Source organism: Chlamydomonas reinhardtii, chromosome 3, assembly GCF_000002595.2.
Source record: "Chlamydomonas reinhardtii strain CC-503 cw92 mt+ chromosome 3, whole genome shotgun sequence".
NCBI classification, from domain to species: domain Eukaryota; kingdom Viridiplantae; phylum Chlorophyta; class Chlorophyceae; order Chlamydomonadales; family Chlamydomonadaceae; genus Chlamydomonas; species Chlamydomonas reinhardtii.
In genome coordinates this window covers 2,024,194-2,038,268 of record NC_057006.1, presented here as the reverse complement: position 1 = coordinate 2,038,268, position 14,075 = coordinate 2,024,194, and the positions used below count along the sequence as shown (strand labels likewise).

The 14,075-nt window shown below is 63.3% G+C and overlaps 2 protein-coding genes across 4 annotated transcripts; one reads left to right on the top strand and one right to left on the bottom strand.

Annotated features, from left to right (window-relative positions):
* The first annotated feature begins 113 nt into the window (after positions 1–113).
* On the top strand, positions 114–6,460 carry CHLRE_03g156200v5 (uncharacterized protein). 3 transcript variants are annotated; one of them, XM_043060600.1, is made up of 11 exons: positions 114–472; positions 845–1,287; positions 1,502–1,629; positions 1,787–1,863; positions 2,927–2,951; positions 3,995–4,050; positions 4,497–4,718; positions 5,035–5,179; positions 5,341–5,439; positions 5,578–5,684; positions 5,848–6,460. In XM_043060600.1, the coding sequence occupies exons 1-11, from the start codon at positions 299–301 to the stop codon at positions 6,103–6,105; spliced, it is 1,734 nt and encodes a 577-aa protein (XP_042925730.1). In that variant the 5' UTR covers positions 114–298; the 3' UTR covers positions 6,106–6,460. The 3 variants fall into 3 exon arrangements, with proteins under 3 accessions (XP_042925730.1, XP_042925729.1, XP_042925728.1); XM_043060599.1 differs by lacking the exon at positions 2,927–2,951 and adding an exon at positions 2,779–2,863; XM_043060601.1 differs by lacking the exons at positions 2,927–2,951; positions 3,995–4,050.
* A 1-nt stretch (position 6,461) lies between these two features.
* Positions 6,462–14,073, bottom strand: CHLRE_03g156150v5 (uncharacterized protein). The gene is made up of 14 exons (XM_043060598.1): positions 13,627–14,073; positions 13,155–13,265; positions 12,217–12,322; positions 11,332–11,494; positions 10,842–10,953; positions 10,421–10,525; positions 10,129–10,248; positions 9,867–9,938; positions 9,425–9,562; positions 9,221–9,313; positions 8,871–8,930; positions 8,013–8,639; positions 7,573–7,776; positions 6,462–7,400 (listed from the first exon to the last, which is right to left on the bottom strand). The coding sequence occupies exons 1-14, from the start codon at positions 14,005–14,007 to the stop codon at positions 6,960–6,962; spliced, it is 2,733 nt and encodes a 910-aa protein (XP_042925727.1). The 5' UTR covers positions 14,008–14,073; the 3' UTR covers positions 6,462–6,959.
* Between the last annotated feature and the right edge of the window lie 2 nt (positions 14,074–14,075).

Here is a 14,075-nt window from a genome sequence, read left to right as displayed (position 1 = left end):
TTGCCCTTATGCCCGTGTCTTCATCGTTTCGCCTCGTTCTGCAAGGGAGCCATCATCAATAACCCCTTGCGCCAGCCACGCTTGCATTGACATCCTCATACACAATAGTCTGTGTTGAAGCTGTTTCTTGTATTTAAGGCACGGCGTTATTTATTGTGCTGCCGACAGCGCTCGGCCATCAACCTTTCGCCCACTCACACGTCGAGTCATTTAGTCTCGATCGCCCAGAAACCGCTTTTTATGGCATATTGAGCACCACTACTGAGTTCCGCCACTAGCTTTGCGCAGTCGGAGAGCCATGGCGAGGCATCCCTCGCTGGCAGCCGCGGTCGCGCTGCTTCTGCTGGCGGTATGTGTGGGGCCAGCCCTGGCACAGAGAAAGAAGTCACCGCCGCCCTCGCCTTTGAGCCTGGGCATTTGCAGACGGGGCAAGTGCCCGCCGCCCCCGACGGAGGGCGGTTCGGAGGACCCGGTGAGGGCTGGGGCGGGGGAAGGGATCCTGTATGCAGGTGTATGGCTTGGACACGCAGCCATGAACGCAGCTTATGCTGGGAGCAAAACGGCCGGTATGGGGCCCTGGAGACGCAGCCAGACGGGTCTGACGGCGCCAGCTGTGGAAAGGAGGCAGTGTATGGAAGGGAGGCAGTGTGGAAGCGGCAGCGGTCCCAAGCGTGCATACAACTGTACACAACACACCACTTCGGGCGCAGCCAGCGACGCGGCTTCAATCGAGCATCTGGCATAATAAACGCTAGGCCAGCCACGTTTGGCCATTCATGTTTGCTATGGTACACGAGGGGCGTTTCCTGCCGTACCAACTGATCCCCCTCCAATCCAAATTCAGGTGGCGTCGCCCCCGCCCCCCGCTGGAGGCAAGAAGAAGAAACCGCCGCCCCCCGGCAACAGCCTGGGGCTGTGCCGCCGCGGCAAGTGCCCACCGCCCCCTGCGGAGGGCGGCGAGCCGCAGACGGCATCGCCGCCACCTCCAGCGGAGAAGGCTTCCCCGCCGCCCCCGGTTGGCGCAGGACTCGGGCTGTGCCGTCGTGGCAAGTGCCCTCCTCCGCCTGTAGGCGAGGTGGACGCCTCTCCGCCGCCCCCTACATCAAGCACCCTACAGCCCCCTTCACCCCCACCGCCACCCGCGTCGACCTCGCCGCCCCCCTCGCCCCCTCCCCCGTCGCCCCCGCCGCCGTCTCCTCCGCCGCCTGGTCCGCCTCCCCCCTCACCGCCACCACCCAACCCGCCCCCGCCTGATCCGCCGCCGCCGTCTCCGCCGCCCCCAAACCCGTAAGTATACTTGTTGCCTAAGCAGGGATTGATGAAGGCGCGGCAGATTCTGGGCGAGTCCGTACGCAGTTGTTCACTGGGGTTGGATATGCCGATCTTCGTCCAATTGTTGTCGTGTCACACACATACACACACACATACACATACACACACACATATACACACACGCAAGCCTATTTGACATGGCCTCTGTTGTTTCTGTCCAATCATCCAGGCCGCCCCCGGACGCCCGGCCCTCCCCCCCTCCTTCTCCGCCCGCGCCGCCGCCCTCGCCCCCGTACATCTCTCCCCAGCCCCCTCCGCCGCCGCCTCCACCGCCTCGGCCCCCCAGGCCAATTGCGAGTAAGGCTTGCGGGCGCGCCACCCAATTCCATACTGACAAGAATGCTCACAACCACCGTCTTGCTGATTACTTTGGCTCATTCCGACGTATGCGAGTGTTATGCCGCCGCTGCGTCGTGTCATTAAGTGGGTGTCGTGTGTGCGCCCGCGCCTGCAGGCACGGGGTCATTTGCCCAGTTCACGATGGGCAACTATACATATGAATTCCTGCAGAAGCGACTGAATTTTCCTGACGTGAGTACGGCTGTAACGGAGGCCGCAGCGGGCGGAGCACTCCGCTGCAGAAGTCTGTGCGAGTTCGGGATTTCGCACCTCCTCGACCCCAAGCCCGTTTGTGGCAACTACGCAGCGAGCAAGGCAGCGAAACAAAGCGCAATAGCTTCCAGACTTGGTAAGCTAATGGTTAATTAAGGACAAGTATAGTGCGCGCCATGTTTAAGTAAACGCGGGTCCAGTAACGCCTCGCTACGGCCCCTCGCCGCACTTAAGCTCACCAGCTCGAACCGACCCCCACATCCGGAGCCCCCATTCCGACCCCCTATGCGCACCTCCGAACCCGCCCGCCCCACTTTCCACAATCTATATGCATATATGCATATGGCCCAGAAGGCGCAGGGCCATCCAAAAGCCCTTGACCGAACTTCGCCTTGTCCATTGTCGCATGTTGCCCCCACACACGCACCCTGCCCACGCCGCCCGCATCCAACAGAAATCAAACGTAGCGCTTTCACCATAGCAAGAGCCCGGGCGCTAGGACACTCCAAGGTGTGTTCGCATGTGGGGGCACAACGCGAGACAAGGGGCTTTGGCCGTCCAACCAAGCCCAGCTAGTCACCAGGTCACCTAAGCTTCACAGGGTACAGACCTGCATGCCAAGCGGACGCGCAAGGACATAGATTCCGGGGCTCTGCCGTACTCCTAAGCGGACGGGGGTGCGGGCAAAACCTCGCCAGGCCTCGCCTGATATTAGGGCTTGACGCTGTGGAAAGCGGGGCTCAAATTGGAGAGGTTGACATCAAGTTTGGGGGCGAAACGTGCGGCTGGGCAGGGGCGCCGATGAGGGTCTCGGCCGAACTCGCACAGACTTCTGCAGCGGAGTGAAGGGGGCGACAGCCTGACGGGATTTGAACTCGGGTTCGACACGTGCAGGCCGGATCCATGGAGCCCGACCCCAGCACGCCCAGCACCGGCACGAAACCCAAGGGCAACCCCAAGCCTCCCCGAGGCCGTGGCGGTGCGGGAGTCTGAGCGCCGCCGTGTCTGTCTAATGGCTCGCAACTGTGTGCTGCAAGCCCAGGCTACAATCAAGAACAAGAAGACTAGTGAGCTTAGCGCGCACTAATCTGCAGCTGCAGGCCGTGCCCTGAAGGAGCGCGTGGAGGCAACGCATCCTCCTGGCCACTGGCGGCCAGCAGCGAGTTGTACTGCACGGCTGCACTGAAGAGGACGACCGTTGAGGCGGCCAGGTTGACAGTGCGTGGCGAGGAGGAGGGGCAAATGAAGCGGGCTTTGAGGAGGTGATGATTGCCACAACACATGATGGAATCGACGGATGGCAGCAGTGTGGGGAGGGGCGGATGCGGGGTGCGAGGGGAAAGGGAGGTGGTGGGCGCGGGACCAAGCTGGGTTCGGGAGGCACGCCGTGCCTGCGCAAGCCGAAGCTTCTCACCGGCACGATTTTCGCAGGTGCCTGAGAGCCCAATACACCTATGATATAGCTAAACCCAGCGCGCTCAGCAGCGGGTTACGGCGACGCTCCAGGTGCGAGCGCGGAGAGGCCAGATTCGAAATGCCGCTGATGCCGACTCCTCGTAGGACGCTCCTGAGCCCGGCCGCTGTGCTCCGTCGCGTTCACTTTGACCTTCTGTATGTCGTGAGGCCGCGGGGAGGCCAAGCGCAGCCCTAACTGCGAAGCTGCGCCTCCCTTCACTCCGCTGCAGAAGTCTGTGCGAGTTCGGGATTTCGCACCTCCTCGACCCCAAGCCCGTTTGTGGCAACTACGCAGCGAGCAAGGCAGCGAAACAAAGCGCAATAGCTTCCAGACTTGGTAAGCTAATGGTTAATTAAGGACAAGTATAGTGCGCGCCATGTTTAAGTAAACGCGGGTCCAGTAACGCCTCGCTACGGCCCCTCGCCGCACTTAAGCTCACCAGCTCGAACCGACCCCCACATCCGGAGCCCCCATTCCGACCCCCTATGCGCACCTCCGAACCCGCCCGCCCCACTTTCCACAATCTATATGCATATATGCATATGGCCCAGAAGGCGCAGGGCCATCCAAAAGCCCTTGACCGAACTTCGCCTTGTCCATTGTCGCATGTTGCCCCCACACACGCACCCTGCCCACGCCGCCCGCATCCAACAGAAATCAAACGTAGCGCTTTCACCATAGCAAGAGCCCGGGCGCTAGGACACTCCAAGGTGTGTTCGCATGTGGGGGCACAACGCGAGACAAGGGGCTTTGGCCGTCCAACCAAGCCCAGCTAGTCACCAGGTCACCTAAGCTTCACAGGGTACAGACCTGCATGCCAAGCGGACGCGCAAGGACATAGATTCCGGGGCTCTGCCGTACTCCTAAGCGGACGGGGGTGCGGGCAAAACCTCGCCAGGCCTCGCCTGATATTAGGGCTTGACGCTGTGGAAAGCGGGGCTCAAATTGGAGAGGTTGACATCAAGTTTGGGGGCGAAACGTGCGGCTGGGCAGGGGCGCCGATGAGGGTCTCGGCCGAACTCGCACAGACTTCTGCAGCGGAGTGGAGCAGTGCGGAGCGCAAAGGGTGCCCATGTCACTCGCGCTGCGAAGCATGCTAGGCTCATCCTCAGATGCCTTTCGAATTATGCCACCGCCACCGCCTCCGAACCCTCAGGCTGAGGCGCACTGCAACAGCCGCGGCGGCAACCTTGTGTCTCTCACCAGCTTCGAGGAGAACTCGGCGGTCATCGCTAAGATTGCCGAGCTGGGGCTGTACAACAAAATGATGGATCCAGGCAGCACCGCGAATCTGGATCTGTGGATCGGGCTGCGCACCAATCTAATCGCCAACACATTCTGGACGGACGGCAGCGGGCTGACGTACCTGCCCTCGCTGGTGCGTGTGGCGTGTCACGTGTCTGACGCATGAATCAGAGTTGGGGGTGGGCGGAAGGAAGCGAGAGTTTGGAAAGGCGGGGCGAGTGGCTGTGGACAGCTGGTGGGGTTGGCCGTTCAGTGGGAACGGAGGTATTTCTTTTATGAGTGCGGAAGCCTGGAAGTGCGGGCCGGCCTTGGGTCTGACGGGTAAAGTAGAACCTGCATTGGATAGGTGACCGCACATGCTCAGCCCACGGTCCCGAACCGAACTTGCCGCATCGTGGGCGAATGACAGCAACCTGCACGCCCGCGTGCTCACTCGCATGCACCTGCAGTTCTTGGGCGGCATTGACACGTACCAGGACGGCCTCTGCTACACAATGAGCTGCCGCGCCGACAACAGCTGCAAATGGAGCGCCGTGCTGCCGCCGGCGGAGGGCTGCGTCAACGTTACTCGCGGCAACTTCATCTGCAAATACGGTGCGCACCGGGTGGTACTGCCCAGCTGTGCTATGCCGTGGCTGTATTGCATCTGTGGTGGTCGAGTTCGGCGCTGGTTAGTCCAAGTTTACGTGAAACGTACAACATCTTGGTTCATTCTCACTGCCGTCCCCTACACCTTGGCGCTTGCGGTTGTGCAGACACGAGCCTGGTCAAGCTGACTTGGCAGGACTCGGCCTTCAACTCCTCCTACGCCCTCTTCAAGCCAGCCCCTCCCGGCCAGCCCTACTTTTACTCCAGTAAGCCACGAGGGACAAGGGAAGGTCGCACGGAGCGGGTGGATTGCATTTCACTACAGTAGTACTTAGGAGGGCAATCACAAGCGTGTCTCTCAAGCTTTGCATCGCGCCCCGTCTTCCGCCTGTTTGGTCACACAGACTACTTGTGCACAAAGATCAATGGCCGGCTGGTCACACCCAACAACGAAGCCGAGTTCCGCATGCTCGTCAACAAGGTGTACGACGTCTACACTACCAACACCACCGTAAGCGTGTAGCGCTCAGGCAGCGCTGTGTGGTGTTGAGGGGCGGCGATCAGGCGCCAGCCGTCCCTTTTACCGTCACGGCTATGAACGTGCGGACTGCATCTTCCCGCGCGCAAATTCTGACATGCGCGCTTCCCGCACATGCCACACATGCCCGTCACAGTTTTCGCCTGGCGAGCTGGACAGCATCGGCAACCTGCGCTTGTGGATTGGCCTGTACTTCCAGACGTCCCTGTCCGACTCCTTCTGGCAGGACGGCACACGCGCCGACGAGAACCCGCTCGCCTTCAAGGTGTCCCTGCAGCTGCCGCAGACCTGCTACGCCATGCATTGCAGGACCGGCTACTGCGACTGGCAGCCAATCTGGTGCGGGACCTCCTTGCCCGGCTTCATTTGTGAGGTCCGCGGAGCTTACCCCTGAAGACCCAATAAACACGTGCACCTGATGAGCATGCGCCAGCTAGTCAAGCTTGTTACATCTTTTGGTGCAAAGCACGCAAGCAGGTGGGACTGTGGGAGTCAAGCGTACCGTGTGACGTGCGCATTATTTGGTAATGAAGTTTTGCAAGCAAATGTTATGGATACGATCTCAATAGCCCAGCGTGGATCAAGAAAGGGTGTTGCGTCTGTCGGAGGCGTACTGGCCCTAGTACGTGCCGACTAAGGGCGTTCCCGCTTGGTCCACATGGCAGATCTGGAAATGGGTGACTCGGGTGACTCGGTAGGATGTGACCGCTTTGCGCCGAACTTGCACAACAATGTAAACTGCGGCTTCAGCCTCTTCCTTGCGTCTTTGCTGGGGTTCGTATTGGCATTCATACATCAGTGGCTGCAGCGCTGCCAACGCGCGACAGCAAGCCTTTCAGATGGTCGAAGTCTCAGGTCCCGGCGGTGTGACACGGCAAAAGCCGGCGTTCGTTGCCGCGTGTGTTACCAGCAGCACCCACACATGGACGCACAGCTCATCAGTTCAGCTACATCACCATCCCCACTAGTCTCCGTTCTACACGCCTTGAAGAGTTGATGTGAGCGCAACGACTAGCCGGCAGAAGCACCAGCCGCCGCGCTCCCAAAAGCTGCAAACCAGTCCTGCACTAAAACATAGATGGCCAAACCCACGGCACACATCAGACATGCACGTGTGCGCGAGGCGGCACACCAAGCAAACTCCCTAGACGCGCGCGCCGCACGGCGGCACGACTCTGGCAGCACGCATATCACAAGCGCGACACCTTGCCAGCCCCCTCCCCATCCCCATCCCCCCCTGTCGGCTCATTACCGCCGCATGCTGAGCAGTTTGAGCGCCATGGCCTCCTGCTCCGCCAGCGACGACCCCGCCGCCGCCTTCGACGCCGCCCCTGCAGCCCCCATCGCCGCCGCTGCGCTCGCGCCCGCGTCCTTGCGCGCCATGCCGAAATGCGCCACCTCGGGCCGCTTGTGCCCCCGCTGCCCCGCATCCTCCTCGCCGTCATCCTCGTCGCTGCCCTCACTATCATCATCCGAGTCGCCGCCACGGCGGCCGCCCCGGCCGCCCCGCCGCCGGCGCTCGCGCTGCTCCTCCTCCTCCTCCTCCTCGCTGCCACTGCCACTGCCGCTGCCGCCCTCCTGGTCATCGTCCGAGTCGTCCTCGCCGGCGCGACGCAACGTGGCCACGCCGCCCTGCTCCTCCAGCCCGGCGGCGGCACGCGCCCGTGCCTTCTTTTCCAACTTGATCTCCTGCAGACACACGTTGGTTGCATACCAGCATACGGGGTTACGGGGCCGCCTGATGTGCATGCACCACTCTGCAACCCACACTCTTCCTCCGCTCCCTCCAAAACCAACCCTTCACACCGAGCCCCGCAGCTGCCCGTACCCCGCAGGCTTGCAGCCCCGCAGCCCCGCGCACCTTTTTGAGCTGCTTGAGCCGGGCCCGGTCCTCCTTGTCGCGGCGGCGCATGAGGTCCGCCGCGATCTTGAAGCGCTCCTCCGGCCGTGCCGCCACCACGTACACACCCTCGCGCGCCGACATCGCCTCCGCTGCGGCTGCCGCTGCGCCCTCCTCGCCCAGCCCCTCCTTGGCCAGCTGCGCCAGCGGATCCAGCGCGTTGCCCTGTGAGGTTGAGGTGTTGTGTTGTGTTGTGGAAACAACAAAACGGAAAATCACCCGCCCAAGTGAGTGCTGTGTGTACGGTAGTAAAGAGTGTGTGTTTGCGAGAGAGCGACGTTGAGGTGTGAGAGGAGTGCAAGATAATGGCGCGAACAAGTGGGCCGTGCGCGGCAATCACGGGCTGCCACCAAAAGTACACAGCAACGCGCACACCGCTGACTTGCGCGTCCGGTACTAACCTCCTCGTCGAAGACCCTGCGGTTGCCGCTGACGGAGCCCACTTTGATCTTCTGCTTCTTCTTCTTTTTCTTCTTTTTGCCGTCTTCGTCGTCGTCGCCCGCTGCCGCCGCAGCCACCTCCTTCATTAGCCGCTCCTCCTCCTCAGGCTCTGCAAACACGTCCCGCTTCTTAACCACCAGGAAATCATCATCGTCGTCGTCATCACCGCCGCCGCCGTTGACGGCCGCAGCCGCCGCACCGTTGGCCTTCTTCGCCGCCTTCACCGCGCCGTCCTGGCCCTTCAGCTTCTTCGCACCCGGCTGTTCCTCCGGCTCCGCCGCCTCCGCCCGTTTGCCCTTCTTGCCAGCAGCCGGCGTCGCGCCCGCCCGGCCGCTGGTGCTCGCCGCGCCCGCCCGCCGCGCCGCCGCCGCGTCCTCCTCCTGCTCCTCCTCCTCCCCGTCCTCCTCTTCCTCCTCCTCGCTCTCCTCCTCCAGGGCCGACCTGCCGCCCATCTCGATCACTTCCTCGCGCGACTTGCCGCCCGGGCCCGCCTTGACGCGCTTGAGGAAGCGCAGCTTGGGCGTGGAGGCCAGGCCTATGCTGGCAGCGAAGTCCTCCACGGGCAGCTGCGTCACGTCGAACACGTCCTGCGTGTGATTGGGGTGGTGGCGTTACGAAACACGTGTGTGTGCGTGCTGGTGATGCGGCCGGCGGCAGCGGGCAAGGGGTGAAGAGTTGTTCACAGGAAAACCACACGAAGGTAATGTCCCGCCCCCAGTGACATCCCAGGTCCTCCAGCACTACGGGAGGCCAGATCCGTGCATCAGACTTCCATTGCATCACATCACCGCTCAGCACCCCAACCACCGCAAACACACCTTTTTGGGCTGCAGGAACACTGAGCGCAGGTAGGCGGTCAGAGCCTTCTGAGCAAAGTCCTGCACGCAGTGGGGAGATGAACAAGGTCAGGGAAGGAAACCCCGGCCCCGGAGACGCTTGTGTGCTCTAGCTGCCCATTTGCCAGCTACCTCTGCAGCCCATAATCCCTTTACCCACGCCCAACACTGTCCCCATCACCACATGCGGTGTACATCATTAGACACTCGCACGCACACACGCACATACACATACACATACACACACGCACACCACCCGCCCGCCGCCTGGGCGGGCTTCGGTTTTACGTAAATACACACGCGGTTTTATGTAAACACAAACGCGCACGCACCTTGAGCTCCTGGTCCTTGGACAGCAGTGCCTGCAGCGCCGGCGTCACGGCCTGCTGCTTGGCGGGGTTGGGCCGGATCTGGGTGAGCGGCACCTGCGGGCGGAGGGGGGTTGCAGGAGACAGTGGACGAGGGGCTCTATCATGTCTTCTATTAATATATATACACACACGTTCTTGCTTGTTCAACACACCACCCGCGCGCACCTTGGCGTCCTCCAGCAGCTTCAACATGCCGTCGCGCTCGCTGGGCAGCAGCAGCAGCAGCGCCCGGCCCGAGGCCATGTAGCGCGCGGTGCGGCCCACGCGGTGGATGTAGGTGGCGGCGTCCTCGGGGCAGTCAGCCTGAGGCGACGTGTGTGTGGGGGGGGGGTTACATTCATGATTATTTAAGAAGTGAATGCGGAGGGGGGAAGGGAGGAGTGGGGGGTTGCATAGATGGTTGGATGAGCGGTACAGGATGCGCTGAAGACTGCAGACGAAGGGGGGGGGCAGCCGTCCATGCAAGACGCTGTGAGTAATGGCGGTGTTGAGTATGGGCGATTCCAGGCGTGGCTTATCTTAGACTATGGAGGCCGTGACTGTGAGCTCTTGGTTCACTCCTGCCGGTTTATTGCACGGCTGCCCCCCTCCCCCGCGAGCTCCTCACCTGCACCACCCAGTCCACAGTGGGGAAGTCCAGACCGCGGGCGGCGATGTCCGTGGCGATGAGCACCATGGCCTGCGTGTGTTGGAGAGCCCAAGGAGTTATAGGGGCCAAGACCTGTGTGTGTATGTGTGTGTACGTGCACGCGAATGCCTATGTGTGAAACGCTGGCGATTGATGGACATAGCGGCCGCGGGCAGCCCCACCATGCAGCACGGCGTTCGCACGCAAGCCCGCGTGGTCACCACCCCTCCTGAGTCCGCACCTTCTCATTGCAGAACTCGTAGAACACCGAGGTGCGGCGCGCCTGCTTGAGGCCGCCGTGCAGGCAGCGCAGCGGCACGCCGGGGCGCAGCTTGCGGAACGCCTCGAACACGAAGCGCACCTGCGGTTGGCGGTGGCGGCGGTTGGTGGTTGGCGGTCGTGGAGGTGATGGTTTGGGTGGTGAATGTTGGTTGTTATTGGCAACACCAGCAGCGGGATGCGCAGCCAGCAAGCACCACGCACGTAGTACGCAAGCACAATGAGCAAGGAGCAGGCAGGCTTCGCAGGCGCACCTGTTTGCATGTCGAGAGGAAGATGATGGTTTTGGCCTTGAGGTGGGTACGGATGAAGGACCACATCACGTCCATCTTCTGGCCCAGGTCAACGACCATGTAGGCCTGGCGGTAAGAGGTGGGGCGTGGATGTGTTCGAAAGGGCAGCAGAACGGATGCGTGCACGTGTGTGCGTGGTCCGATATCGAGTGGGATGGGCTGCGGCTATGGTCTTCGGAGGAGCTTGGGTTTAGAACAAGCCGGTGCTGTCTAAGCTCCTGCCGCCCTCCAGTACCATCGCATTGCTCGGCACGCCCAAGCCATCCCCGCCACTGCCTTTCCCTCTCCCTCGCGCTATCCTGCCACTCCTGCCCCCCCCCCCCACACACAAAGCTCCACCTCAACCACCTCAACCACCATGCACGCCTGCGGCGCCGCGCACCTGCTGCAGCTTCAGCGGCGTGGGCGTGGCGGCCTCGGCATGCACCGCCAGGTACTCGGGGTCCGTGAGGCTGAGGCGGGCCAGGTCGCGGACCGACTTGGTCTGTGTGGCGCTGTGGGTGTGCGAGTGTGTGGAAGTGGAGGGCGTGGGTTGGGGCCCGGTCGGCATGGTAGGGTGGAGGGAGATGGTGGGATGCAGGTGAGAGCAGAGGAATGTGCCGGTGCCCTGTCCCCTCCCTCCTCCCTGCCCCCCCTCCGCCCCTGCCGCCGCTCCGTCTTCCATCAACGGCTACGCCGCCCCCCATTTGCAGGTTCGGCAGCGCCATGCCTCCCCCCTCCTCCCCCCTCCCTCCTCTCTCCCCCTCCTCCCTCCCTTCCCCTCCTCCCTCCTCTCTCCTCCCTCTCCTCCCTCTCCTTCCCCTCCCCCTCCTCTCCTCCCCCTCTCCTCCCTCCTCCCCCTCCCCTCCCCTCCCTCCCCCTCTGCCCCCCACCTGAACAGCAGCGTCTGTCGCTCCCGGGGCAGATTGGCCACGATGGCGTCCAGTGTGGCCGCGAAGCCCATGTCCAGGATGCGGTCGGCCTCGTCCAGCACCAGCGCCTGCAGCCCGCTGGTGTCGAAGCCGGGCGTCTCGTCCAGGTGCTGCAGCAGACGGCCTGAGGGGCGGGGGTGGGGTGGGGCGGGTGAGGTTGGGGGGTTGCAAGGATTGGTACAGAGAAGTGTATCGAGGTAGACAGCAGGTGTGGTGTGGGGGGGGGAGGGGCGCAGGAGGAGGAGCCATGAGCAACTTGCAAGGTGAAGTGGCGAGGGGGTGCGCGGCAGCAGCAGGAGGAGGGGGAGGAGGACGAGGAAGTTAGGCGCGCGGTGGGTGCGGTGGTGGGGCTGTGAGCCCCAGTCCGATGATGGCCGGGGTGGGATGACATGGTATGCACGGCGGCTGCTGTCAGGCTGCCGGCCCCGCGGTGTCCCTCCGCACCCAGTCGCCCCTGTGAGCCCTGCCCCCTCCACCACACCGGCCCTTGTCCACCACGCCTGTGCCGCCGCACAGGCCCCCTCCCGCCCCCGCAGCGGCGGCCAGCGCGCGCCTCTCTCCCTCCCCCTCTGCGCCCGCCCGCCCGACCTGCCCAGCTACCTCCCCCGCCGCCTTGCAGCGTTACTGTTTCAGACTATGGGACTGGTTCAGAGTTAACCCCGGGCACCCCCTCCCCCAACTGCCCCTGCCCCTACAGCCGTACCTCCCCTCCCCCCTCCGCCCCTCCCCTCACGCAGCCCCTGCCCCCGCAAGATGGTCTACAGTCTACCACTTCCTTAACTAGTCATGAATGTAACCCCCCCCCCCGCAGGGATTGGTTCAACGTTAACCCCCGCAGCCCCTCACCCGGCGTGGCCACCAGCATGGCCATGCGGTGCACGCGCGCCGCCTCCTCCGCCACCGCCTTGCCGCCGATGAGCAGGCCCGCGGACAGGTCGTGGAAGTGGCCCACCTGCGCAACACGCGAAACACACAGCCCGCAGGCCATGGCGTTGATGACTCTGCAACGGTACCATACTTGCGGTGGGTGAATGCGTGTGCGCCGTAAGGAAGCTCTTACTTCCGCGGCTGCGCCGCCCGCAGCAACTCCTGTCACGGCCCAGCACATGCGGCCAGCTCTTTTGCGGGGTGCGCCGCATGCGGTGCCGCACTGCCCGCCTGCCGGCCTTCCGGCATAATCCACGCCCCCCCAGTGCCGTCGTACCAGCGACCTACCCCCCCCAGTTTGAGCTGGTATTTACAACCCCCCCCCCCCCACACACACACACAGGCGCCTGCGCGCCCTTAGCCGCAGCCGCAGAGGGCGCGCAGCACCCCGCCTTCCCACTGCCTCGCCACCTTGCTGCAGCCCCCGCCCCAGCGCCCCGCCCCCGCCCCCGCCCGCCCGCCCCAGCACGGCATCCTTATGCTTGGCCCGCCCATGTCCCGTTGTTCCCCTCGCGCTGCAACAACGCCCTGTCGCCGCCACCGATGCGGCCGGAACACACTCATGTTCCGCGGCTTACTTTGCCCAAGCCGCACACGCACACGCACACGCCGCCTGCTCTCCCTGCCTCCACGCGCAGCTCCCCCGCGCAGCCCTCCCGCCGGTACAGTGCCACACGTGTGTCGTGCCGTCATGGCTCCCTCACGCCCCCTTCACGCCTCCCTTGCCCCTCCCTTGCGCCTCCCTCGTACCTCTCTCTCTCCCTCTCCCTCCCTCCCATGACTTCGTCCACGCCTTGCCCCCTCTCTCACACGCCTTTTCCCTAGGGCCTTTTCCCCCTTCCTCCCTCCCCACGGACCTTCCTCAGCTCCTCAAAAATCTGCACCGCCAGCTCGCGGGTGGGCGTGAGCACCAGCGCCCCCAGCCCGTCCAGCCGCGTCCACTTGGCACGGTACAGCTTCTCAACCAGCTGTGTGTGTGCATGGGGTGTGTGTGAGGGCGTGTGTGTGTGGGGGGGGCACGGAGAGACTGAGGGGTGGCAAGGAGAGATCGGATGCTGCGTGCGCGCATCTTCCAGCCAAGCTGCAGGAGGCATGCCGAAGACCCTGGTACAGTCGGGACCTTGGCATGTGACATGCTCAACACCGCGACAACGGGCACGGCGTGCCGGTAATCGGTATGTCGGCACGCAGGCCCGCAGGCACCCCAGGCACGGCCCTCAGACACACAGCCCGCCCCGCCAACCCACAACCAACGCCCCTCACGCTGCGTGCAACCCCTGCCTAGGCCCCACCACACCCCAAGCCCCTCCCCATCACCATCATACGCACCGGGATGAGGAACGACAGCGTCTTGCCTGAGCCCGTCTTCGCCGCACCCAGCACATCGCGACCGGCGAGGGCATGTGGGAGTGTCGCGCGCTGAACCGCGGTCAGCGTTACAAATTTATACTTCTTGAGACTGTCCTTAGTGTACTGCGACAGCGGCAGCTCGTCGAAAGTGCGGGCGGCCGCGTAGGATGTTGTCGCGCCGGCGCCCTCCTGCGCCGCCAAGGGGTTTGAGCCGCGTGGCGGAGCTCCTTCGCGTAGGCGCTGCTCCAGCTCGGCAATTTCCTGGTCCTCCTTGTAGCTCCGCCGCCCCTGCCGCTTCAGCTGGTGCTGCTGCGCATGCCCCTTCTTTCGTTTCTTATTTTGCTCTTCTTCTCCTGCCATGGTTATGGTGGTACTAACTCAAGGGTAAATGTCGCGCGAGTCTGGAACGATGCAATTCTCTAGAAGGG

Coding starts and splice junctions, on each gene's coding strand:
- CHLRE_03g156200v5 (XM_043060599.1), top strand. CDS start 299: ATGGCGAGGCATCCCTCGCTGGCAGCCGCGGTCGCGCTGCTTCTGCTG. Junction 4,719..5,034: donor TGACGTACCTGCCCTCGCTG/GTGCGTGTGGCG, acceptor ATGCACCTGCAG/TTCTTGGGCGGCATTGACAC. Junction 5,685..5,847: donor TCTACACTACCAACACCACC/GTAAGCGTGTAG, acceptor TGCCCGTCACAG/TTTTCGCCTGGCGAGCTGGA.
- CHLRE_03g156150v5 (XM_043060598.1), bottom strand. CDS start 14,007: ATGGCAGGAGAAGAAGAGCAAAATAAGAAACGAAAGAAGGGGCATGCG. Junction 11,495..12,216: donor CATGCTGGTGGCCACGCCGG/GTGAGGGGCTGC, acceptor CCCGCCCCTCAG/GCCGTCTGCTGCAGCACCTG. Junction 9,939..10,128: donor ACGAGTTCTGCAATGAGAAG/GTGCGGACTCAG, acceptor CAACACACGCAG/GCCATGGTGCTCATCGCCAC.